The sequence below is a fragment of the Peromyscus leucopus genome, unplaced genomic scaffold (assembly GCF_004664715.2).
Source record: "Peromyscus leucopus breed LL Stock unplaced genomic scaffold, UCI_PerLeu_2.1 scaffold_237, whole genome shotgun sequence".
In the NCBI taxonomy this organism is placed as follows: Eukaryota; Metazoa; Chordata; class Mammalia; order Rodentia; family Cricetidae; genus Peromyscus; species Peromyscus leucopus.
Genome location: NW_023505110.1, coordinates 1 through 23,987, shown reverse-complemented (window position 1 = coordinate 23,987; position 23,987 = coordinate 1). Strand labels below are relative to the sequence as shown.

The following is a 23,987-nucleotide window of genomic DNA, read 5'->3' as shown; positions in this document are numbered from 1 at the left end:
CTGCCAACTGAGCTAACAGCTCTACGCTTCCCCTCCACTTTTTTTTTTTTAAACATATGTCTCAGATTTTCAGGCTGACTCTGCTAGTAGCTGAGGCTGAATTTTGATTCCTGATCTTGTACTTCCTGGGGTCACAGGTGTGCACCACCGTGCCTGGCTCCTTCTAGTCTTCTAAATGAATTCATTGAGTGGGTATTTCTTAGACTCCGCTTGTCATCTCACAGTACTATTGTATGAAACTAGAGTGAGCGCTCAAGCTCCTGTGTGCAGACAGGCCACCAGTCAGTCACGTGCCGAATCTGTTGCAGGTTGCAGCTGATGAGAAGCATGTTCAGCATTAACCCCCTGGAGAACCTGAAGCTGTACATCAGCAGCCGGCCGCCCTTGGTGGTTTTTATGATCAGTGTCAGCGCCATGGCCATCGCCTTCCTCACCCTGGGCTACTTCTTCAAGATCAAGGAGATTAAGTCCCCGGAAATGGCTGAGGTACAGTGTACTCTTCATTTCCACTTGTGCTGGATGGACCTCAGAGAAGTGGGGCACAGCCGCGTGGTGGTGGCGCACGCCTTTAATCCCAGCACTCGGGAGGCAGAGCCAGGCGGATCTCTGTGAGTTCGAGGCCAGCCTGGGCTACAGAGTGAGTTCCAGGAAAGGCGCAAAGCTACACAGAGTAAAAACCAAAAAAAAAAAAAAAAAAAAAAAAAAAAAAAAAAAAAAAAAAAAAAAAAAAAAAAAAAAAAAAAAGTGGGGCACAGCTCTCTTTGATTTTCGAGGTCTCACTCTGTAGTCCAGTCTGAAATGTACAGTGCATTGGCTGACCTGGAGTTTGAAGTGCTCTTCCTCCCTTAGCTTTGTGAATGCTGGGGTTATATTATTTGTGTATCACCACACCTGGAGGGGGTTGTTATTGTTGTTTTGAGACAGGGTCTCATGTGGCATATGCTGGTCTTGAACTCCAGATCCTCTTGCCTCTGTCTCTCAAGTATGTAGATACATGCAGCAAAAGATACATATTTATACAGAATTTCCTGCCCTTTTCCCTGTGACTACTTTGTTAGGGAATACCTAGATAGTTGTTTTAAATAATACCAGGTTCATGTAGACTATTTCAGTAGTGAAACAAATCTATTTGGAAGAGTATATTTATATAAAAAACAAACAACCAAAAACCTGAGTCAGAAGAGGGCTGGGTATGGTGGTGTACTCCTGTGATCCAACACTGGGGAGCTTGAGGCAGAAGTCTGAGTTCAAGTTCAAGTCTGTCCTGGGCCATGGAGTAAAACCTTATCTCCAAAGAGGAAGAGAGAGCATGAGCTAGGGAAGTCACCTCTTCTGATAGACATGTTACATTGTTGTTTTGAAATTGTGACTAGGACACGTAAGGACACATACTACCTTTTGGTTTTCTCATTTGTACACATGGTATTTTTAGTAGATAAGGAATCCTGTTGACTGACAAACAAGGGCACCAGTGGTCAGAAGGCATGGAGAAGGGGGGTGAGTGAGAACAAGGTATAATGAAATGTGTATGAAGATGCCATGCTGAACCCATAACTCTGGCAGTGGTGGCGCACACCTTTAATCCCAGCAATCAGGAGGCAGACGCAGGTGGATCTCTGTGAGTTCCATGCCAGCCTGGGCTACAGAGCTAGTTCTAGAACAGCCAGGGCTATATAGAGAAACTCTGTCTCAAAACAAAAAAGGAGTTCTAAAGAGATTTAAAAAACTTTTTATTTCCAATACAGTTTTTTTTTCTTTTCTTTTCTTTTTTTTTCAAGACATCATTTTCTCTGTGTAGCTTTTCGAGCCTATCTTAGAACTTGCTTTGTAGACCAGGGTGGCCATGAACTCACAGAGATCTGCCTGTCTCTGCCTCCCCATGCTGGGATTAAAGGCTTGAGCCACCATTGCCCAGCCATAAATACATAAATCTTAAAAAACGAAACGTAACAAAAAAGCTACTAAATGAGTGTGAGTTAGTGATTTTAATGTGTCAACCACTTTTTTTTCAAGATTTCTTTTTTTGTTTTTGTTTTTTTCTAGACTGAGTTTCTCTGTGTAGCCCTGACTATCCTGGAATTCACTTTGTAGATCAGGCTGGCCTAGAACTCAGAGATCCACCTGCATGTGTTACCACCACCTGGCTGATAACTTTTTTAAATATTTAGTTTATGTGTATGAGTGTTTGCCTGCATGTAAATATGTGTACCATGTGCCCAAGGAGAACAAAAGGGATATTGGATACTCTGGCACTGGAGTTACACATGGTTGTGAGCCACCATGTGGGTGCTGGGAACCGAACTTGGTTCCTTTATAAGAGCAGAAAGTGTTCTTAACCACTGAGCTATTTCCACAACCCTCACAACCTTTTTTGTTTCGCCTTTATTTTATTTTTTTAAAAAGATTTATTTATTTATTATGCATATAGTATTCTGCTTGCGTGTATGCCTGCGTGCTAGAAGAAGGCACTAGATCTCATTACAGATGGTTGTGAGCCACCATGTGGGTGCTGGGAATTGAACTCAGGACCTCTGGAAGAGCAGCCAGTGCTCTTAACCTCTGAGCCATCTCTTCAGCCCTGTTTTGCCTTTATTTACTTTTATTTTATGTGTATGGATGTTTGGCCACATTTATATCTATAGCATGTGTGTGCAGGGCCAAAAGAGGGTGTCAGGTCCCTTGGAACTAGAGTTAAGAGTTAGTGCTAACTGCCCTGTGGGTGTTGGGAATTGCTGGCAGGGCCATCTTATCTACTGAGCCATCTCTCCAGTCCCTCAAGATCCCTTATTAAGTTTGATCTGAGGCTAGTTGGTTTTTCCCTTAAGTATAATCTGCTGGATTCTCAGATAATGTAGAGTATGCTGTTCAGGTTTCCAGGGCTAACATGATTATATCACCCTGTACTGCAGGTGCAGGATGGTGGTGTATTGTGACTTGAGATGGTCACTCTCAAGTCATCCTTTTCCTCTTGTCCTGTGGTAGCAGTTAAGGGTCATGGCAGTTCCTGCATTGGAGATGCTGGGACCTCATATCTATCTCTCTGTTTACTTTGCTGAAGGATTGGAATACTTTTCTGCTGCGCTTTAATGACTTGGACTTGTGTGTATCAGAGAACGAGACACTGAAGCATCTCTCCAATGACAGCACCACCCCTGAGAGCACCATGACCATGGGGCAGGCCAGATCATCCACCCAGCCACCCCAGGCCCTGGAGGAGTCAGGCCCCATCAATATCTCAGTGGCCATTACCTTGACCCTGGACCCTCTCAAGCCCTTTGGAGGGTACTCTCGAAACGTCACACACCTGTACTCCACTATCCTTGGACATCAGATTGGACTCTCAGGTGTGTGTCAGCTACTTTTCCTTTCAGAGCTTTCAGGCAGCACCTGAGATAGGTTCAGTGTTGTGTGTTTGCGGGTGTTTCTCCTCTTGAGACGTGGGCCTCGTGAAGTCAAGAAGGAATGGTTGCTGTGCATCTTCACTCAGTTTGGGCTTCAGGAATCCTACACAGTCATACATAATCTCTCTCTCTCTCTCTTTTGTTTTTGGTTTTTTCGAGACAGGGTTTCTCTGTGCAGCCCTGGCTGTCCTGGAACTCAGTCTGTAGACAAGGCGGGCCTCGAACTCACAGAGATCGCCTGCCTCTGCCTTTGCCTCCTGAGTGCTGGGATTAAAGGTGTGTGCCACCACCTCCTGGCTCTACAGTCTCTTACTAAAGGCTCATTGGAGTCAGGACTGATGGGGCCAGGGGTACAGCTCAGTGTTAGAGCACAGGACTTGTGTGTGTGAGGCCCTGGATTCCTCTTTAACACTGGGAGAAGGGGAGGAGGAGGAGAGAAGCTGAGCCTGCAAGGTCTGCTTCTGGTCTCAGTATAATGGATCTTTGACCAGCATAGGTTTTACGTGCACAGGTCCATTTATACTTGATTTTTTTTTTTTTATTATTAAAAGCTTCTGTTTTGTGTTTATGGGTGTTTGGCATGGATGTGTGTGCACTATGTGTGTTCCTGGTACCTGTAGATGGCAGAAAAGGATGTTAGATCCTCTGGAACTGGAGTTACAGATGACTGTGAGCTGCATATGAGTGCTAAGAACTAACCCCTGGTCCTGCAAGAGTACCCAGTGTTCTTACTTGCTGAGCCATCTCTCCAGCTCTGTTTGAACCCAAGAGCAGTGTAAGCACATATGAAGATGCTGTATTAGGTCATGAAGGCATTGGGCCGGGCATGCTGGTACACAGTGATAATCCCAGCACATAGGAGAGGAAAGCAGTAGGATTGTGAGTTTCAGCCTCAGCCTCAAAAACAAACAAAAAACCGCTGGTGCACACGCCTTTAATCTCAGCACACAAGAAACAGAGACAGGTGGGTCTGTGTAGGTTTGAGGCCATGTAGTCTACAGCAAGCTCCAGAACAACAGGCTATATACTGAGACCTTGTCTCAAATAGAACAAAACAAAAAAACCAAGACAAAACAAAAACCCCAGAGGATTAAACAAAAAAGAAAAAGGCATGGTGGTACTTGAGGTAGAAGCAGGAGGATCGTAAGTTCAAGGTTATCCATATTGAGTTTGAGGCCAGTGTATGCGACAAGTAAAAACAAAAAAACATCTTAGAAGCTTAAATTTAACTATATTCTCTACACTGTCTTTCTGTGGTAGCTTTGTAGCCACCTGACTGCAGTGGGGTCACATGATGAGTGTCCATTTAAAATATGCAAAGTCCACCTGTCCAGTCAGTGTCAGTGGCAAACACAGTAACTAGTGATTTTGTGTTGTGTGTTTCTCCTTGTTTACCGTAAATGAATAAATATGGTGTTAATTGACTATTAATGTTATCAATAAGACTTCCAGTCAGCATCAGGCAAAACTGGTAGTTAAGTCTGGGGAGTCAGGAATACTACTCAGTTTTTAGACTGGACTGTGTGGGAGTTAGCACCCAAACACCATGTTGTTCAAGAACAAGTGTGTTTACGAGCATATAACTGGTGTATTCTGCTGGGGTTTATAATACGTTGCCATTGTTATAATTTATGTGTGTATGTGTGGATGCACATGAGTTATAGTAAACATGTAGAGGTCTGAGGTCATTCCCTGGTGGTTGGTTTTCTGTGTGTTCGTAGGATTAATCTTAGGTCACCATTGGGTTTATTTATAATAAGCTCTTGACCCACTGAGCTGTCAATTTTGGTTATTTTTACTATTTGCTTGTGATGCTGAAATTTGAATCAAGGCTTCATGCATGTGAAAAAAGTGCTCTTTCGGCCTGAAAAAAATTTTTTTTAGCTTAAAGATTTAAAATTAATTAAGCTGCGTGGTGGTGGTGCATACCTTTAATCCTAGCACTTGGGAGGCAGAGGCAGATGGATCTCTGTGAGTTTGAGGCTCGGCTCATCGACAGAGTGAGTTCCAGGACAGCCAGGGCAGTTACACAGAAAAACTCTGTGGGGGCTGGGCGGGGGGAAGGGGCGCAGGGCAGATTGATTATGTGTGTGGATGTGGATGTATTGCCTGGTGCCATGGGGGCCAGAGGGCACAGGATCCCCTTGGGACTGATGTTATAGACAGTTGTGCCCTGCTGTGTGGGTGCTGTGAATTGATTCTAAGATCTTAACCCCCGAACCATCTCTCCTGCCCTGGGTCTGCACAGTTTTAAATGCCCACCATTTATTTAGCAATGTGCTATAACTCTCAGAAAGAACTAGAAATAGCTTCAGACCAGGTTTCTTTAACCCTTGGAGATTATACAAGAGGCAAAAAATAACAGGAATTGGTGGGGGTGTAACTCAGTGGTTAAGGGCTTGTCTAATATGTATGAATCCTGGGTTCACTTGCCAGTACTAAAAAAGATAAGCCAGGCAACAACCACGGTTTTATGTCTTAGTTACTAGACAACTAGTTTTATGTTTGCTTGATACAAGCTAGAGTCATCTGGGAAGAGGAAACCTCAATTGAGAAAATGTTCCCACTAGATTGGCCTGTGGGTTTTTTTTTTTTAATTGATGATTGTTGTGTGAGGGCATCAGTTTTCAGTTTATTGTGGGTGGTGCCATTCCTGGACTGGTAGACCTCGGTTCTATAAGAAAGCAGGTTGAGTTAGCCATGAGGAGCAAGCTAGTAAGCAGCTCCCCTCCATGACCTTTGCCTCAGCTCCTGCCTCCAGGTTCCTGCCCTGCTCGAAGTCCTGCCCTGACTTCACTCTGCAGTGGAGTGTGAGATAAACCTGAGATAAACAAACCAACCCTTTCCTCCCCACGTTACTTTTGTCATAATCTACTATCACAGCAACAGAAAGCTAATGCTTAAGACAGTTCACTGTGAATTAACACGTACCAGGTACTTAAAATGCTGTCTAGGGGCTTGTTAAATGTATTAGCTACTTTTCTATTCCTGTGGTAAAATACCATGATCATCTTACAAAAGGAAGCTTAATCAGGCTTAAGGTTCTGGAGGTTTGAGTTTGTGCCAGCTGATGGTGGAGCAAAGGCAGGGCCGCAGGTGGCTGGAGGAGCAGCCGAGAGCTCACACCTGATCCACAAGCAGGAGGCAGAGAGCACCTGGGAATGCAGGAGGCCCACTCCTGTGACGTGTCTTCCAACAAGACCATGCCTCCTAACCTTCCCAAATAGTTGTACCAAATGGGAACTAGTATTCAACATTTGAGCCTATGGGGACCATTCTCATTTAAACCACCATGTTAAATAATACCGAAAATAAATACCATGGAGTATGGCCATACTTGCTTGTATGTGCTAAGCCTGAACACAGTAGACATGGTGTAGGAGCACATGAAAGTGGAAGCTGGAGGATTCCGGAAAGGCTTTGTTTATCCTAAGGACTGGCTGGGCCTTGGAAGGATAACCTTTGGTTCTTTGGTTCCCAAAAGCCTTTGTGTAATGTCCACAAGGGGGTGGACATTACACAATGTCCTGTCGCCTTTGGCTATTAAGAGTTGAAAGTTGGTGTCATGATAGTCAGGGTACAAATACCCCTGTTTGTTCCAGGAAGCAAGCACACCCTTTTCTCCTGATGACCTTAGAACATCTCGATTTAGTGCAGGCTTCACTTTCTAGTCCCAAGACCTTCCCTAAGTCTGCTAGACCCCCCACCTCTGTGTGTGTGTGTGTGTGTGTGTGTGTGTGTGTGTGTGTGTGTGTGTGTATACAGAAATGCTTGAGTCACATTCATGGCATAATGGTAGATTTTGAACGAAGTAATACATTAGTACAGAAAATCACTGCACTCAAGTTGTTCAGCTCTGTTCCTGCCTGCGCTCTGTCATGGCTCCCTAGCCCTGATTGAAACACATAGTAGCCTTTTGTGAGCTACTTTGTGGCTGTACTTAGTCAAGCAGGCCTCATTGTTCAGGTCAGGACTGTGGCTCCCAGAAATCCCATAGGGCAGGTGTGCAGGCCAGTGGGTGGCTGTTGAGTTTGGCTTCAGACTCATTGGAGCACCAGGGAACAGTCTATGACTCTGGGCGTGTCTACCAATAAGTGACTAACTCTTCCACAGGCAGGGAAGCGCACGAGGAGATCAACATCACCTTCACCCTGCCTGCTGCCTGGAATGCCGACGACTGTGCCCTCCATGGCCACTGTGAGCAGGTGGTGTTCACAACCTGTATGACCCTCACAGCTGCCCCTGGAGTCTTCCCTGTCACCGTGTAAGTGTCCAAACATTTGTGGCGGCCACGAGGACAACTTGTAAGAGTCATTTCTATCCTATTGTGTGGGTCCCAGGGATCGACCTCATTTTGTTAGGCTTGGTGGCAAGCCTTCTGAGCTATTTTGCTGGCTTCCAGAATTATTTAAGTTTAATTTGAAATTCTAACTTTTGTACATACAAATGTGCCAAGCTGGGGTTGTAGCTTAGTTGGTAGAATGTTTGCTTAGCATTCATGAAGTTCTGGGTTCCATTTCCGATACAGAATAAATGAGCGTGGTGGAGCACACCTGTAGTCCCTAAGGGTTGGGGTTGGGGATCAGAAGGTCAAGGTGTCTTCCTCTATACAGTGAGGTCAAGTCTAGCCTGGTGTACATGAGATCCTGTCTCAATGAAACCAAACAAACCAGAAAGCACCTCAGCCCCAGAGCTAGTACTTCAGTGAGGTGGTAAAACATGATGCTGTGGCTGCTCTCCAGCTGCCTCTCCTACTAAGAGTCATATTGGAAAAGGAAGAGCCAGCCCCTGCCAGAGTGATCTGTAATTAAAGCTGCCTAAAGGTAAAGGTTCTGCCCATCTCTGACCCAGAAATTAATTTTTGTTTTAGTTTTTTTAAGGATCCACTTTTATTACTTTAAATTGTGTGTATTTGTGGGGAATATGTACATGAGTATAGTTATTTTAGTTTGGCGGGATCTCATGTAGCCCAGGTTGGTCTCAAACACTACAGCAGAGGTTGGCTTAGAAGGAGATCTTGTCTCGGTCTCTGGAGTTCTGGGATTATAGGTGTGCAACCCCTGCCCGGCTCCTTATGTGTTTATTCAGAAAAATACAAAACAGTCGGATGTGTCGATGCCCAGCTGCAGTTCTAGTGTTCGTGGGTCAGCCTCTGCTAGATGGAGAGCCTATCTCAAAACGATAGCAAAAGACCCTCGAAACATAGTGGTATTTATCCCAGAAAAACATGGTAATTGTTCAGAACATCGTATTTCTCCTTTCCTCATGTTGCTCTGTTCAGGGTTGCGGGTGCTGTAATGTTTCGGTAATGTAAATGTTTCAGGTCACTGAGCTGGTCTCTTCTCTCCCCTGCAGTCAGCCGCCTCACTGTGTCCCTGACACATACAGCAACGCCACACTCTGGTACAAGATCTTCACAACTGCCAGAGATGCCAACACAAAATATGCTCAAGACTACAATCCTTTCTGGTGTTACAAGGGCGCCATCGGAAAAGTCTACCACGCTTTAAATCCCAAACTCACCGTTATTGTTCCAGATGTAAGGGAAATAAGTTCTGTTTATTTGTGTGTCTGTGACTCTGTGTGTGTGTGAGTATGTGTGTACATGCATCCTGGAATTGTGAGTGAGTGTGTGAATGTTTTACATCTTGGGTTAGCTCAGCCCTGGGCAGTCAAGGTTTCCACCTGGTTAGACAGTAGAGCTGTGAAAATCATGGTACCTTTGTGGTAGAGAAAAGCCTTGCTCCTTCGTTTTGTGTGTTTCTCAGCAGCAGTTGTATGTTGAGGTCTGTTGCGTTTGTAACCCATAGAGGAGGGTCCCTGTTCTTGTCTGGCCTTAGTGCAGAGTGTCTGCTTAGTTCAGTGTTAGCAATAGCCAGGGCTGTGTAGGGTACAAAAAGGCGGTAGCAGTGCTGAGGGAGAGGCAGATCTTTGCTTTGTTTCTCTTCTTTTTGACAGGTCTCACTATGTAGCTCAGGCAGGCCTGGAAATTGTGATCCTCTTGCTTCAGCCTCTTGAGCGCAGCATTTTATCAGGATGTGTGTTTGGCTTGATAGTGGGGCCTGCATAGCATTTAATTTCAGAGGAAAGAGGAAGCAGTCACTGCTGGATTCAGCAGGTAGAGTCTGCCACACTGATGATCTTGTACCCTTGCTTCCTTCTTGAGTGTGCTGCATGGATTTCTTAGTTTTCCTTGGACTCTTCCTTATTTTCATTTCTGTCCAGTTATAGAAGTTGGTCGCCAGGGAGCTCAGGTGTGGTGTGGAGGGGAAGGCTGCATGGTGGGCAGATCAGATTTCAGAACCTTCCCTGCCCTGCCATAGCATTCACCTGTCTCCTCCAGCAGGTCCCTCACTGCCTGTGTCAGGCGACTAAAGCAGTTCCTTAAGAAGACTGGAGTGGGGCTGGAGAGATGGCTCAGCAGTTAAGAGCATTTCCAAAGGTTCTGAGTTCAATTCCCAGCAACCATATGGTGGCTCACAACCATCTGTAATGAGATCTGGTGCCCTCTTCTGGCCTGCAGGGATACATATATAAATATATACATATAATGCATACATAATAAATAAATAAATACTCTTTAAAAGAAAAAAGACTGGAGCTAGGGAGATGGCTCAGCAGTTGGGAGCACTTGCTCTTGCAAAGGGACCAGAGTTCACCCATATCAGGCAGTTCACAACACCAGAGGACCTGATGTACTTTCCACAGGCACCTGTACACACATGGCATACACACACCTAAGTAAAAATAAAATCTTAAGGAAAAAATAAAAGGACTTGTTTGGCCTGGTCCAGGTACTTGGGAGGCTGAAGCAATATGAGTTCCAGGCCAGTGTGTGCTACATAGTGAGTTCTAGGTCAAGCTGTACTCGAGAGTGAGACTGTCTCTAAAGTAAATAGCTGCTCTCTGCTGTGAAAGGTAATGGGAGGCAGCTAGGATCTTTCACACACCCCTCCTACTGTGGTTGCATATCAGTCTCAGCTTGTATCCCTTCCATCCAGGGACTTAGTGAAAGCAGAGAAGGGATGCTGTCTGGGGATGTGCCAGCCGTCCACTGGAGGAGTAGCACAGAGTGGGGACAGCAGACAAGCTGTTTTGTGGGGTCACGAGGACGTGTCCAGAGAAGAGCGGGCCTCACAGTAGAAGATAGGCTGGTGGGGCTCTGGCAGTGTGGGGGTGCAGAAGCCACAGTAGAGGAAGCAGTGGTTGCTCCTTAACCAAGGTTGCACAGAAGCTCAAGTCTAACCTTGTGAGAACTAGTTTGGTCGTTTTGGAGATGAATGGAGAGACTGCCTGTGTAAGCTTAAGAACTAATATTCGGGGCTGGAGGTGGAGCTCAGTGGTAGAGCATTTGTCTAGTGTGCGTGAGGCCATGGGTTCAATTCTGAGCACTACAAATGAATGAAATTGCTGCAGGCATGGAGGCTGAGGTTTGAAAAGTTGTTAGTAATGGACTGCATGTGTCTGGTTTCTTTCCTTTGTTCATTAGGATGACCGTTCATTAATAAACCTGCATCTCATGCACACCAGTTACTTCCTTTTCGTGATGGTGATAACGATGTTTTGCTACGCAGTTATCAAAGGCAGACCCAGCAAATTGCGTCAGAGCAATCCTGAATTTTGTCCTGAGAAGGTGAGCAGTGGTGGTCTGTCTGGTTCCTGGCGACAGGCCTTTGTCTAAACAAACAAACATTTAAAAAGGTCCTGGTGTCATGATAGCTGTTTTGAAATCCGTGTTGGATAGTTCCTGTTCCTGGGTGCCTCTCTATCCCTGATCCTCCCGTCAGCACAGGAGTCATGCAGCACAGTGCCTGTCAGGGGCAGTTAGCTGTGGCCAGGGGTGTGGCTTGGTAGTAGAACGCTTGCCTCACATGCATGAAGCCTTAGGTTCAGTCTTCAGCACTGAATAAACCAGACATGGTGGTGCATGCCTGCAATCCCAGGACTTGGGAGGTTGAGGCAGGAGGATCATGAGTTTGAAGTCATCTTCCGCTCCATAGTGAGTTTTTGGCCAGCCTAGGCTACTAGAATCCTTGTCTCAAAAAACAAATCCAAGCTTAGGAGAAGTCCACACACCTTAAATTCCAGTTCTTAGGAGTCAGAGCAGAGGCAAAGGAGTCAATAAGTTCAAAGCCAGCCTCGTCTGTATAGAGTGGTCCAGCAAGAGTTACATAGTGAGACCCTGTCTCCAAAATGAATGAATAAATAATAAATAAAAGGTTAACTCTCCCAGCATAGCATAAGTAGTTTTGCAGGTTGGCCACTGCTTACAGACTGAGGGTTTTTTTGTTTTTGTTTTTTTCCTTTCCTCCCTGAGGTGAGGTGGTTTCCTTAATGTTTTGTTAATTCCCTTGCCAAAAGATAATAGATGTTCATGGTCAGCATGACCTTGTGGTATCAGGCTAGGTGCCAGCAGCTCCCTATTTGACTCGATTGCCTGCTTGTTCTCTTCTAGGTGGCTTTGGCTGATGCCTAATCCCATGGCTTCCCATTTTCTGAGAGACCAAGAACCATGATCATTGCCTGCTGAACCGGCCAGGGCCTGGCCACTCTGTGAATACACGATCTTGCAATGTTGGGTTATTCCAGCCAAAGACATTTCAAGTGCCTGTAACTGATTTGTACATATTTATAAACATTGATCTGGAAATTGGTCCTGTGATGCACGTGCTTTGCCCTGGATGCAGCCTGAACCCGTCACCCTCACTCTGGGGACAGGAGGGCACGGACACGGGGTTCTTCTGTGTAGTGCCGGGAGATGTGGGGATCTTGTCGGAGCTGAGCAGGTCATGTTCCAGTGCCAGTGGGGCCGAGGTTTGCTGTGGTTCTTGTTTCAGCCTGATGTGTTCAGTGTTGGACGCGGTTTGCACCTTTGTTAGGATGCTGCATTGCAGAAGCCACCATTCCCTCCTGTGGCTCTTAAATGTCCGTGGCTCATGATCACAGTGACAGCTGTAATACCTTTCTTTTCTGTTTGCTTGCAAGGAAATCCCCCTCCCCCCCCCTTTTTTTTTTTAAAGAAAAAATAGTCACATTTTACTATTCCTCTAGTTAGGGCAGTCGTGTTTGTCTGTCCTAGGTCAAAGGTTACGCATCTAAAAGTCACTTAGGTAGTAAAGATCAAAGTTTCATTTTCTACACCTGCAGGTAGGAACTGGAGTGCTCTGCTGTTGTTTGCCCCTGGTAGAGAAGTTACTAGCTTCAGAAGTAGCTGTGTAGTAGAGGCCCAGGGAGGGCTAACTTCCACAGCGCAGGGCATGTTACTGAAAGAATGAACAGTGGTTTGGCCTAACAGTCACAAACAGGAGGTCTTGCTTGGTGTGTGTGTGTGTGTGTGTGTGTGTGTGTGTGTGTGTGTGTGTGTGTGTGTATGTGTATGTATATGTATGTATGTATGTATTGTGTGTATGTATGTATATGTGTTTGTTTTTAAGGAGATGTGTTTTCTTGTTAAAAAATTTTTTTTTTTGCATTCATTTTTGTACACCACACATCTCCAGATAGAAAATGAATGTTAGGAGATGTGTAATGTGGAAACGATGCTGGTGAGATCTGAAAGAATGCATGAGGGTCTGATGGCTATTGACTGAGCAGTACTGGAAGCATTTTCCTCATGAAATTTTGATCATCTGGTTCCTCTGTCCCTTTGCCCTCTCATATTCCATCTGAAAAACCATCATCTCTTCCACTCCCTGTTACTTGTATTTTCAGTTTCTATCAACGCTTTGCCTTAACAACTCTCATGCAGTGCTCCAGACTTGCTGGGTGTGGGGATGCATGCATGCATGTATGCCCAGCACTTTGGAGGCTGAGGCAAGGAATCTCAAGTTCAAGGCCAGCCTGGGCTACATACTGATACTCTATTTCTCAAGCAGGAAGAAATACTTAGGTATGTCAGCACTTTCGTTCCATAACTGTAGGTCTGTAGTCTGTCTCAACTGGAGTTAACTTGATGTATTCTGAAACTTACTGGCCTAGAGAATTTTATCCCAGGCATTCTTTAATGGAAAACAATAGTGTTTTTTTTTGTTTTTTTTTGTTTTTTGTTTTGTTTTGTTTTTTTAGTTGAAGATTGTTAATCATTGTAGTTATATGATGCATTAGTTTTTTTTTTTTTTTTTTTTTTAAACCAGTGGTGAGTTGCTTATAAGATGGCTAATGTGGGCCGGGCGGTCGTGGTGCATGCCTTTAATCCCAGCACTCAGGAGGCAGAGCCAGGTGGATCTCTGTGAGTTCGAAGCCAGCCTGGTCTACAGAGTGAGATCCAGGACAGGCACCAAAACTACAGAGAAATCCTGTCTTGAAAAACAAAAAACCAAACAAAAAGATGCCTAATGTGTGAATTTCATTTAGTCTTCTCTTTAAGTGAGATCCTTGTCAGGCAGGATGAAGAAAAAGCCACGTGACTTGGCTGGTATAAATGTGTCATTGGGACCATCCAGTTTCAGATTAAGCTGCTGAGTAATAAAGCCCAGTGGAGTGGAATGAAACAGTTGGGAAGAGTCACCTCCACTGGCCTGTTCAGCTCAGCTGTGCTCCTCTTTAGTCACCTTGTTAATGACAGGCAGCGGCTGGGATCTGAGGGGTGGGAGGGAGGAATACAGGCCTGAGGAGAGGAAGTGCCAAAACGCTTGGGACATGACCTGTCCTGAGGCCAGAGAGGAACTTTAAAACCCAGTATTCACCATAGCCAGTAGACAGTGGAGGATGGCTGGGGAAGGATTGTGTGGCTGAGTGTAGGGGCTTGGAGACACATCTGCAGGACTTGTTAGTGTTGGGCAAGTGCACACAACTCAGCTGCCCCTTGCTGGTAAACCTCAGGATTGGAACCTTAGGCCACTGGAGACCTCCGACCCCAGCAGCACTGGCTTACCTCGGGTGTCCTCGACTGGGGTGCAGTCAGAAGTCAGTGACTTCCTGTGAAATGGTTGTTTCAGATCATATTGATCTCTTTCCTTTGTCCTTTCACCATATGGTATGACTTGAATCAGTTTTGATTCTGTGTAAGTTCTCATCATTTGGAACCTGGTGTTTCTGTTGTGTTCTTGGCAGTGCATAGGAACCCAGCCTCCTGTGTTTTGACCCTCCTGCAGGCACTGTGGGACTAGAGGGCAGCAGATCCATCTCCCGTCCCTTTCTGCATGATGGTCACTACTGATCTGTGATGGCGTCCCTCCCTCATTGATTTTCTGTGTTTGAAGTATGTGCATATGTGCTTTACAGAATAAAACATCTGGATTTACTTGGTTTGTTTTCTTTCCTCCAGCCTGATAGCAATTTAAACAAAAAGTGTAGGCAAGGAGCACTTACAGGCTGTTTTTTGAAGTACCACCTGTCATGAGGATGAACGGTGGACAGTGTTTCCTACTATAGGCAACCTCAACCCATGGGTCTTTGTCCAAAGAGTGTAAAACCTTGTACTATAGGAGAACAAGAAGTGCTCACTGACCTGGCCCAAACTACCACTGACATCAGTAAGAGCCAGGGCTGTGGCTCAGTGGTAGAACTCTTGCCTAGAACACCCCAGTGAGGGGCTGAGGGCATGGCTAAGCAGTAGGTTTCTGAGTTCTATTCTCAGCACACAGGCTATACAACCAATGAACCAGTACAGATGGTTAAACATTACCCTGGCCTCTTAACTAAATCCTTAGTGTGCCCTCAGCTGCTGTTAAGAACAGCAGGCTATGGGCTGGAGACAAAGCTCTGTGCTTAAGAGTTCTTACAGAGGACCCAAGTTCAATTTCTAGCACATACATCAGACTCATTAACTGTGACTTCAGCTCTTGGGGATTATATGCCTCTTTTAGCCTCTGAGTGCACACACACATTTCAGAAAAGAACAGTAGCCCCCTCCGCTGTCTGCAGGTCAGGTCCGATGCCCCCAAGCACGGGTGGGTGTTGGACTTCTTTCCCTCCTTCACTTCCTCCTACCTTGTGCTGGCACACTGCTCTTGCTTTCTGCTCATCACCATCTTGTGTGTTCATCTCCATCGGGAGAGAAGACACATCTCCCTTCTGTATTACAATGAGATCTTACTTTAGAACCGACTTAGTGGTGAGGGATCAGGCTTGAAGTTCCCTCACACTCAGAAGAGTGAAATGACCACTACGCAGTGGTCAAGCTCATTGTGAGCATAGGGCAGGTGTGGCGATGCATACTTTGTGGTCTTAGTACTGAGGATAGTGAGACAGACAGGAAGGATCAGGAGTTCAAGGCAAGGCTGGGCTACACAGTCCCTGTCTTTTCAAAGAACTTATTTTGGAGACAGGTCTCACTATGTAGCCTTAGCTGGCCTGGAACTCTATGTAGATCAGTACTGGGATTAAAGCCATGTGCCACTGTGTCCCTCCCAATTTACATTTATTAATGTGTGTATATGTATATGGGCTTATGTGTGCCATGGTCCATGAACGGAAGTTAGGATAACTTGCAGAAGTCAGCCGTTCTTTTCTACCGAGTGGGTCCTGGGGATAGGTCATTAGTCTTAGGGGTATGGGCCTTTACTGGCCATCTTGCTGGCTTGAGAACCTATTAAATAATACAAAAACCAGAAAGAAACACCTTATTTGTGATAGCTGGCCTTTTTGCCTCTGAAAACTAAATTTCTTATGTTAGTTGTTTGTAGGTGAATGAACTCTTAAAAAAAGGGGTTGGGCACAGGCCTATAATTCAGGAGTCCGAGGCAGGAGGATCGACTCTGAATGGTAGGAAGAAAAAAAAAAATTGAAAACAAACCCAAAAAATAGTCTCAGATCTTTATTTATTTATATTTAATGTTCATTGGTGTTTTGTCTGCCTGTATGTCTGTGTGAGGGTAGCCCTGGAGTTATAGACAGGTGTGAGTTGCCATGTGGGTTCTGGGATTTGAACCTGAGTCCTCTAGAAGAGCATTGAGCCATCTCCAGCAACCCCCCTCCCAATTGTGTTTTTGAGATGGGGTTTCTCTGTGTAGCCCTGGCTGTCCAGGGCTCATCTGTAAACCAGGCTGGCCTTTGAAGTCAGATCTGCCTGCTTCTGTCTCCCAAGTGCTGGCATAAAGAAAGGCCTTTGATTTCAAGACCCTCAAAACACAAACCAAACCAACAACAACAAAAACCCCCAAACTGATGGTTAATACTGTCAAATTGACAGGATCTAGAATCACCATGGGAATAAAGCGCTGGTCACATCTGTGAGAGTCTCTAGATTGGGTTTACTGTATGGGCTGGGGCCCTGACTGAATAAAAGAAAGCTGAGCATCTGAATTCATCTTTGTCCACTTCCTGACTGCAGGTGCAACATGACCTCATGATTCTGCCACCATGCCTTCTCTGCTGTGATGGAATGTCATTCCTCAAACTGAGCTAAAGTAAAACCTTTTCTTCCTTAACACCTTTTGTCAGGCAATTCATCACATCAGCGAGGAAAGTACCTAATACAAAAACCAGACCCAAAAGGAAACTGTCTAGAAATGCAAGCCAGAGCTTAAAAAAAATAGGTTTTATTGATTACGTATAATTTTAGCTATACTAACATATATTATAAACTTTTTTTAGGATTAGTATTAATGACTTTATATATTTTACCAAGAATAATCTAAGTCAGTTGTGGTACCATGTTTGTTGAAAATTCAAAATTTCCCTAGTCATTATATGTCTGTATATAGAGAACCAGGAAGTCTCCAAGCTCACACCCCTGACCTGGACTTCATTATGCAACAGCACCACATCTTTGTCCCAGCAAACACTCCTCTTTGTCACACAGACTTCTCTCCAATGATCTATCACATTCTAAATCTGCCTTCTTATCCCCCAGCATCTCTGACCTTTCCTGCGGAACTATAAAGGCATAGACAGCAGTGAAGAGCTGTTCTGGACACTGTATTTTGGGATTGTCATTTTTTTGCTGGAAACCCCAGTTTACAACAGAAACACCCAGTACCTAGGTAAATGTTTAACACAAGATTGGAAAGTGGCACGTTGCTTGAGCAGGGCTTTTGGCCGGTCACAGAAACAACTGCTGCTGTTGGGAACAAAGTCCTCTGTCGTGCTCCAGCAGAGGAGCTGGAGAGTGTCATGTCATTCGAATTTCTCATCTCCTTCTTCCACGTCTTTCAGACTGAGCACTTCCAGAGAACCCTTGCCTTTGGTTTCCTTTTTTATTAGCTCATCGATTTCTCGGAAGCAGCCTGGGTCGATGAGACATACCTGCAATGATTACATAGCTGTTTACCAAGGGAGGATGGATAACAGCACAGAATAAACTCAGTTTGAATGCTCAAGGCAGATCTATGGCTGTGTTCTAGATGTTGCTCACACAGTGGAGGCCTGCTAAGCATCTGTTGTTGGCCTCTGGGAAAGGTACCCACCCCTGTCTGAAGACTCATCTGGCCAGTGCTGCAGCTCACAGTGAGAGCCAGCATCAGCCTAGCATTAAGACCTTGGGTTCAATAAAAACAACAAAAACAAAACCCTGGGTTCAATCCCTAGTACCTCACTCCTATTAAAGACATACCCAGATCCCCCAGCTGTAAAATAAAGGGGTTGTAGCAGACTATGGTCCACTCCAGGCCAAAATCTAGCATTAGAACAGCAGTTCTCAACCTGTGGGTTGTGAGCCCTCTGGTCACCTAAGACCATCAGAAAACAGGTATTTACATTATGATGAATACAGTAGCGATTTACAGTTAGGAAGTAGCAACAATAATATGGTTGGGAGTCATCACAGCATGAAGAACTGTATGAAAGGGTTGCAGCATTAGAGAGAACTACTGCATTAGACCCTTATAGGTCAGTGACAGTCACCTCCACCTGTGAAGCAGACATACTAAGAAGCCATGGTGGGTTCTGAAAAGTTCAGATGTTACAGTGTTGGTATGCTGTTTCGCAGCAACAAATCCTCTCATTGCTAATGCTTAAAACATGTTCTGGTAGAAAGAAAGATGGTAACTTCTAGTCTCAAATTTACTATGCAGCTGAGGATGACCTTAAACTCATCAGAGTGCTGGGATGACTACCTGGCTCCACTTTTATTATTAGTTGTCCCATAATAGAAGACTCTGTAAAATATATCTTACTACTTAAAAGAAAATGAACACAACCAACATAATTCTAGTATGAATAACTTGAGCAAATAAAATCGTGTGTGTACTTAACTGCAGTATCCTATTTACACCTTGACATATTAGCCTAGCCTGCAACTTCTTAATACTATTACATGGTTTGAATATGAAACGTTCCCAACAGGCCCATGTTTTATCTCCAGTTGGTGGTACTAATTTGCCAAGTCTGAAAACTTGGGGAGGTGAGGTCTACATGGAGGAAGTAGATGTCTGGGGGCCTGTCTCTATAGGGACACCTGGTCTCCATTTCCCCGCTTCCCTCTCTTTCCTGTTCTGCCTGTGTGTATGAGGCCAAGCAGTCATGGACTGAACTTTCTCAGACTGAGCCAAATACACCTCACGCCCTTATTCTGTTCTCTCAAGTATTTGGGTCACAGCTAGACAAAAGTAAGAAATGCAGCACTTATGATCAGAAACTAAGCTTTTCTGGTAGAATGAAGCCAAGAATAATGGTTGACGGTCTCATCTCGGGGCCCAGGGTGCACCGCTGGCTCCCCACCGCCATCATCTTACTATCTCCAGCTGCTGGCTGTAGTCCTCACTCTCCACGACCTTCATCAGCGGCTTCAGCTTCTCCTTCAGCTTCTTGCCCTCATTCATGGGCAGGATGAAGCGCAGGCGCATGTGGGCACGCTCGATCTTCATCTTCTCTTTTAACTGCTTTATCACTTCCAAAGCCTGTCACGACACAACCGGAGTGCTTATTACTTAGACGCGTGCTGCACTGACTTGTATGTCGACGCGAACATGGTTACATTATGCCAGTGGGCTCATGGCCAGGACACAGGCAATCCTAGGAAAGCCTACAGAAGTGAGATCACGAAGATAAAGTAACGCTCTGCTTTGGAAGGCAGCACTGTCGAAGGCTGGGAACGTTCTGAGGACACCAAAGAGCGCTCACCTGCTGCTTTGTGCTCTTGTTGGGTTTGACCGAGTAGTGGATGTCCTTCATGGCTCTCTCGATAAGGATAACCGTGTAGGGCCTTTTTGTTTCTGGGTTCACACACTTGTCTGCCACAATGGTTGCAATATCCCTAAACATCTGCTCCAGCTGTGTGTGCCGTTCTTTATCTGACACTTGAACTTCTCCTTTAGTCAGAATCTAAAAATGGCAGAACATAGAGAAAGCCCCCATCAGTTTTAGTTATCTTTCTCTACTGCACAGAATTAGTTAGCAGGGAGGAAAAGAAGTTTTTATTCTCTGCAGCTGCTCATGTAGAACCATCCGCTGCCTAAATCCAGCACTGGATAATAAGCAGCTCCAAGATCCCACTTGTGGGCCAGCTAGAGAGAGGGGAGAAAAATCCATCTAGAGCAGCAGTTCTTAATCTGTGGGTTGCAACCTCATATACAATATCCTGTATATCAGATTTTTTTTTCCGGTTTTTCGAGACAGGGTTTCTCTGTGTAGCTTTGCGCCTTTCCTGGATCTCACTTTGTAGACCAGGCTGACCTCAAACTCACAGAGATCCACCTGCCTCTGCCTCTGCCTCCCGAGTACTGGGATTAAAGGCATGCGCCACATGCCTGGTATATCAGACATTTACATTATGATTTTTTTGTTTCATTATTTTTTTAAATACAGGTTTCTCTTTGTAGTCTTGGCTGTCCTGTAACTTACTCTGTAGACCAGGCTGACCTTGAACTCAGAGATCCACTTGCCTCTGCCTCCAGAGTACTGAGGTTAAAAGGGTGCACTACCTGGCACATTATGATTCTTTTTTTTTTTTTTTTGTTTTTTTGAGACAGGGTTTCTCTGTGTAGCTTTGCGCCTTTCCTGGAACTCACTTGATAGCCCAGGCTGGCCTTGAACTCATAGAGATCCGCCTGGCTCTGCCTCCCGAGTGCTGGGATTAAAGGCGTGCGCCACCACTGCCCGGTGCACATTATGATTCTTAACAGTAGCAAAATTATAGTTTATTACATAAAAAATAGTTTTATGGTTGGGGGTTCACCACAACATGAGGAATTGTATTAAAGGGTCGCATCATCAGGAACCACTGTTCTGTTCTAGAGGCATGACATACCTCCCCCCCCCCCAAAAAAAGGACCTGGGCTCACTCCTTAGAACCACCACCATAAACAAACAAACAAAAACCCAAAAAACAAACCACAGGTAGGTATGAGTTTGAGGCCAGCTTGGTGAGCATAGCAAATTCCAGATCAGCCAGAGCTGCACAGCGAGTCTGGGGTGGGGGGCAGGAAGCACAGTAATGTAAAAAGATGTGATTTATAAGAAAAGTTAATTTCTAAAGTTTGATTTAAAAAAATCCAGAAGCTGGATGTGGTGGTTCCCTTTGTCTCCAAAAACAAAAACAATGATAAAAAACAAACAAACAAACAAACAAAAAAACAAATACTTTGGAGCATTCCAGGACGGCTACTTGGCTCTTCATTAGGATGGAGAACCAGGCAATCATGGCTCCTAAGGAGGCTGAAGCTGGGGTCCACTGTCAAGGCCTTAGAATACAAATTGCAAGTTTCAGTGCCCTGCCAGCCTTACTTAAAAGGGGCAGAAATGGCCGGGTGGTGGTGGTGCACGCCTTTAATCCCAGCACTCGGGAGGGGCAGAGGCAGGTGGATCTCTGTGAGTTTCAGGCCAGCCTGGTCTCCAAAGTGAGTTCCAGGAAAGGCGCAAAGCTACAGAGAAACCCTGTCTCGAAAAACAAAACAAAACAACAACAAAAAGGGCAGAAATGCTTTGAGAACCATCTGCAGAGTTACAGAAAAGCCACTGAAGATTAAGAGACCCCTTAGACAAACAACCAACTTTCACTGTGAAAAAGATTATGGAAAACCGTGAAGGTACAAAGCAGGGCTCCTGCATCCAAGGATGCCGATCCAGAAACAGAAAGTTCTTTCCTGTCTATCCTCTACATTTCGAGAGTTTCGACCTGCCTGAAGAAGACCAGACTGCACCCCTCCCCTTGAATGGGGTAACCCTCACCATCCTGACAAGGTGAGAGGACTGGAGAAGCTGCGGCACCTGCACCCTCTTTGCCTCTGAAGAGGCCCTTTCCACCATGGCAAGCTATTTCATTGCTGTCTCCTCCCAGAATTTCCCTGCCGCCTGTTTGTTACAATACAGTTATTTCAACTTCTTAGTCCTCTTGGTTTATGTTGTTTCAATAAAGCTGTGTATGCATAGCAAGCAGACGCCTACTAATACTGTAACTGGTATTTCCTGGAATTAAAGCAACAGAAATCGAAAATTTGTGTTAAAGTGATACTGGAGGAGCTGGAGAGAAGGCACAGTGGAGTGCTTGCTGCTCTTCTTGAGGATCAGATTTCAATTCCCAGCACCCACACCAGGGGCTCACAAACACTTAGAACTCCAGATCCAGGGGATCCAATGCCGTATTCTGGTCTCTGCAGGCGCCTTGCACAAATGCGCACACTCGCTTGAGATACACACACATAAAAGATAAACCAGCTTGGCATGGTGGTGCACACCTTTAATTCTAGCACTCAGGAGGCAGAGGTAGGTGGATTATTGTGAGTTTGAGGCCAGTTTGGTCTATATAATGAGCTCTAGGACAGCCAGAGCTACAGTGTGATATACCATCTCCCGCTCCCCCACTCCCAATGTTATACTGGAGCTGAGTGTGGTGGCCTGATTCAGGAGGATCAGAAGTTCCAGTCCAGCATAGCTATGCAATTGAGTATGTCAGCTTGCACTACACAGTGAGACCCTGTCTCAAAAAAACCAGCAACATACAACATACAAACACCATACAAAACTCTCAAATCTTCCAACAACATAAACTGGAAAAAAAAAAAAAAAAAAGCTAAAACAACAAACAAAAATTCATCAAGGAAGAACAGAGGTCCTGATGTTGCCTACGAACATGGGAATGTGCTATGCCGCAATGGCAGCACCTACCTGTTTGCAGATTTCAGTCTGGTCATCTGTCCCAAATGCACTGATGAGGTCCTCCTTCTTGGCGACCTGACCTTTGGAAACATTTACAAACACTGAGTGGGTCTGCAGAACTTCATCAAGGTCTTTTTCCCTTGAAAGGGCAGGAGAGAAAGTCCCATGTGAATTCACTGGACAGCTGGAAATCCATTCACATTTCAACACAAGATGGCAATAAGATAAATGGCAAATGCTGCCTGTCGCGTGTGCAGTGCTCATCTACAATCCCAGCCCTTTAGGAGGTGGCGGCAGAAACTGGGAGTTCAAGGACAGCCTCAGCTATATAGTGTTCTGTGCTACCTTGTCTCAAAAAAACAAAACCAAAAGAAGAGAAACTGAACCCCCCGCCCCCACACACACTTCCCTAAGGTGTCTACCTGGCAGGAACAATCTCAAACTCAGGACAGTATCTGTAGTCTCTCACTTAATCACGGATTTAAAAAAATGCAAAAACACCTCATTGTTTTACGCAAGGAAACTGAGGGTGTGGTAGGGTGTGGTGCTGAGGACTTCCACCCTGGAATTCCGTCCCTAGATGGCAGTAGTGGAGACACTACGCACTTGGATAAAACTGGGGATTCTGAGAGGTGTGTATGTGACATCGGCTGTACTAATTTCAGTATTTGTAGGATCAGCTTCCCGATTACTATTCCAGGAAAATGGCCATAGTATGTTTCTTTTCTTTGTGATCGTATTTGGAGTATATCCGATTCCCGTCTTAGTCATTTATCCGAGAAGCTCCCCTAATTTCGGGGCTTCTAGGCTGCAGCTTTGTTTTGTCTAAGGAGACGGAGTCTCTCTCTCACACACACACACGCACACACTAGTTCCAGGTTGGCCTGGAACTCACAGCAATCCTCCTGCCTCAGTCTCCTGAGCGCTGGGATTACAGGCCTAGGCCACCAGGCCCAGCTAGGACGGAGTTCCTAGTTGGCAGTTTCTGACACCAACAAAATCCCAAACCAAAAACCCAAAATCGAAGCCAGTTCGAATCGAGCCAACGAGGCCTGAAAGGTACCCATAGCTCTCAGGGGCCGCGGTTAGAGAGGCCAGGCCTCCGGGTAGCCCGATCGCTGGACTCCGGGCACAGGGTCACTCACACGCCACTCCGCCAGCCGACGACCTTGTTTTTATAGCAGGCGATTTCGAAGCGCTTGCCTGCCCGCTTCATCCGCACCACGGCCACATTGGTCAGTCGGATCTGGTTGGTCGGGGTGAAGATCGACATGGCGGCTGCTCACAGACTTCGGGCTCTCCAAGTGCTCGGCTGTAACGACCCCGCGGCGCGTGGGACCCAGGAGTGTTCGGCTCCGCGCGGACCTACGCCTCAGCGGCAGTCCCTACGCACCCGCTTGCTCTACTGCGCCTGCGTCGGGCGGAGCGCTAACCCGGCAAAGGCTAAGAAAGCAACGACGCCTGCGCACTGAGGCTTTTATGCCATCTATCTCCGCCCTCAAAGGAAGGCGTCCTTCGATGACGTCATTCAGGGCGCCCGCAACTCCTATTGGCGGGTGAGGAATGTTTATTGACCCGGTGGAAACAGGGTGGTCTAGTTCAATTCCATCG

General features: G+C 45.6%; 2 protein-coding genes across 2 annotated transcripts; one reads left to right on the top strand and one right to left on the bottom strand.

Annotated features, from left to right (window-relative positions):
* Positions 1–283: 283 nt before the first annotated feature.
* Positions 284–14,643, top strand: Tmem248 (transmembrane protein 248). The gene is made up of 6 exons (XM_037201883.1): positions 284–486; positions 3,059–3,344; positions 7,515–7,665; positions 8,757–8,940; positions 10,891–11,034; positions 11,857–14,643. Exons 1-6 carry the CDS (start codon positions 319–321, stop codon positions 11,875–11,877), a joined length of 954 nt encoding a protein of 317 aa, XP_037057778.1. The 5' UTR covers positions 284–318; the 3' UTR covers positions 11,878–14,643.
* A 2,219-nt stretch (positions 14,644–16,862) lies between these two features.
* On the bottom strand, positions 16,863–23,827 carry Sbds (SBDS ribosome maturation factor). Its single transcript, XM_028870144.2, has 5 exons — positions 23,522–23,827; positions 22,386–22,515; positions 19,404–19,604; positions 19,016–19,180; positions 16,863–17,588 (listed from the first exon to the last, which is right to left on the bottom strand). The coding sequence occupies exons 1-5, from the start codon at positions 23,647–23,649 to the stop codon at positions 17,460–17,462; spliced, it is 753 nt and encodes a 250-aa protein (XP_028725977.1). The 5' UTR covers positions 23,650–23,827; the 3' UTR covers positions 16,863–17,459.
* Between the last annotated feature and the right edge of the window lie 160 nt (positions 23,828–23,987).

Bases quoted from the DNA above. Each gene is read 5' to 3' on its own strand.
- Tmem248 (XM_037201883.1), top strand. From the start codon at position 319: ATGAGAAGCATGTTCAGCATTAACCCCCTGGAGAACCTGAAGCTGTAC. The intron at 487-3,058 runs GTACAGTGTACT...ACTTTGCTGAAG, and splicing joins AGTCCCCGGAAATGGCTGAG to GATTGGAATACTTTTCTGCT. The intron at 3,345-7,514 runs GTGTGTGTCAGC...ACTCTTCCACAG, and splicing joins ACATCAGATTGGACTCTCAG to GCAGGGAAGCGCACGAGGAG.
- Sbds (XM_028870144.2), bottom strand. From the start codon at position 23,649: ATGTCGATCTTCACCCCGACCAACCAGATCCGACTGACCAATGTGGCC. The intron at 22,516-23,521 runs GTGAGTGACCCT...TGCCCTTTCAAG, and splicing joins GTCGGCTGGCGGAGTGGCGT to GGAAAAAGACCTTGATGAAG. The intron at 19,181-19,403 runs GTGAGCGCTCTT...GTGTCGTGACAG, and splicing joins ACAAGAGCACAAAGCAGCAG to GCTTTGGAAGTGATAAAGCA.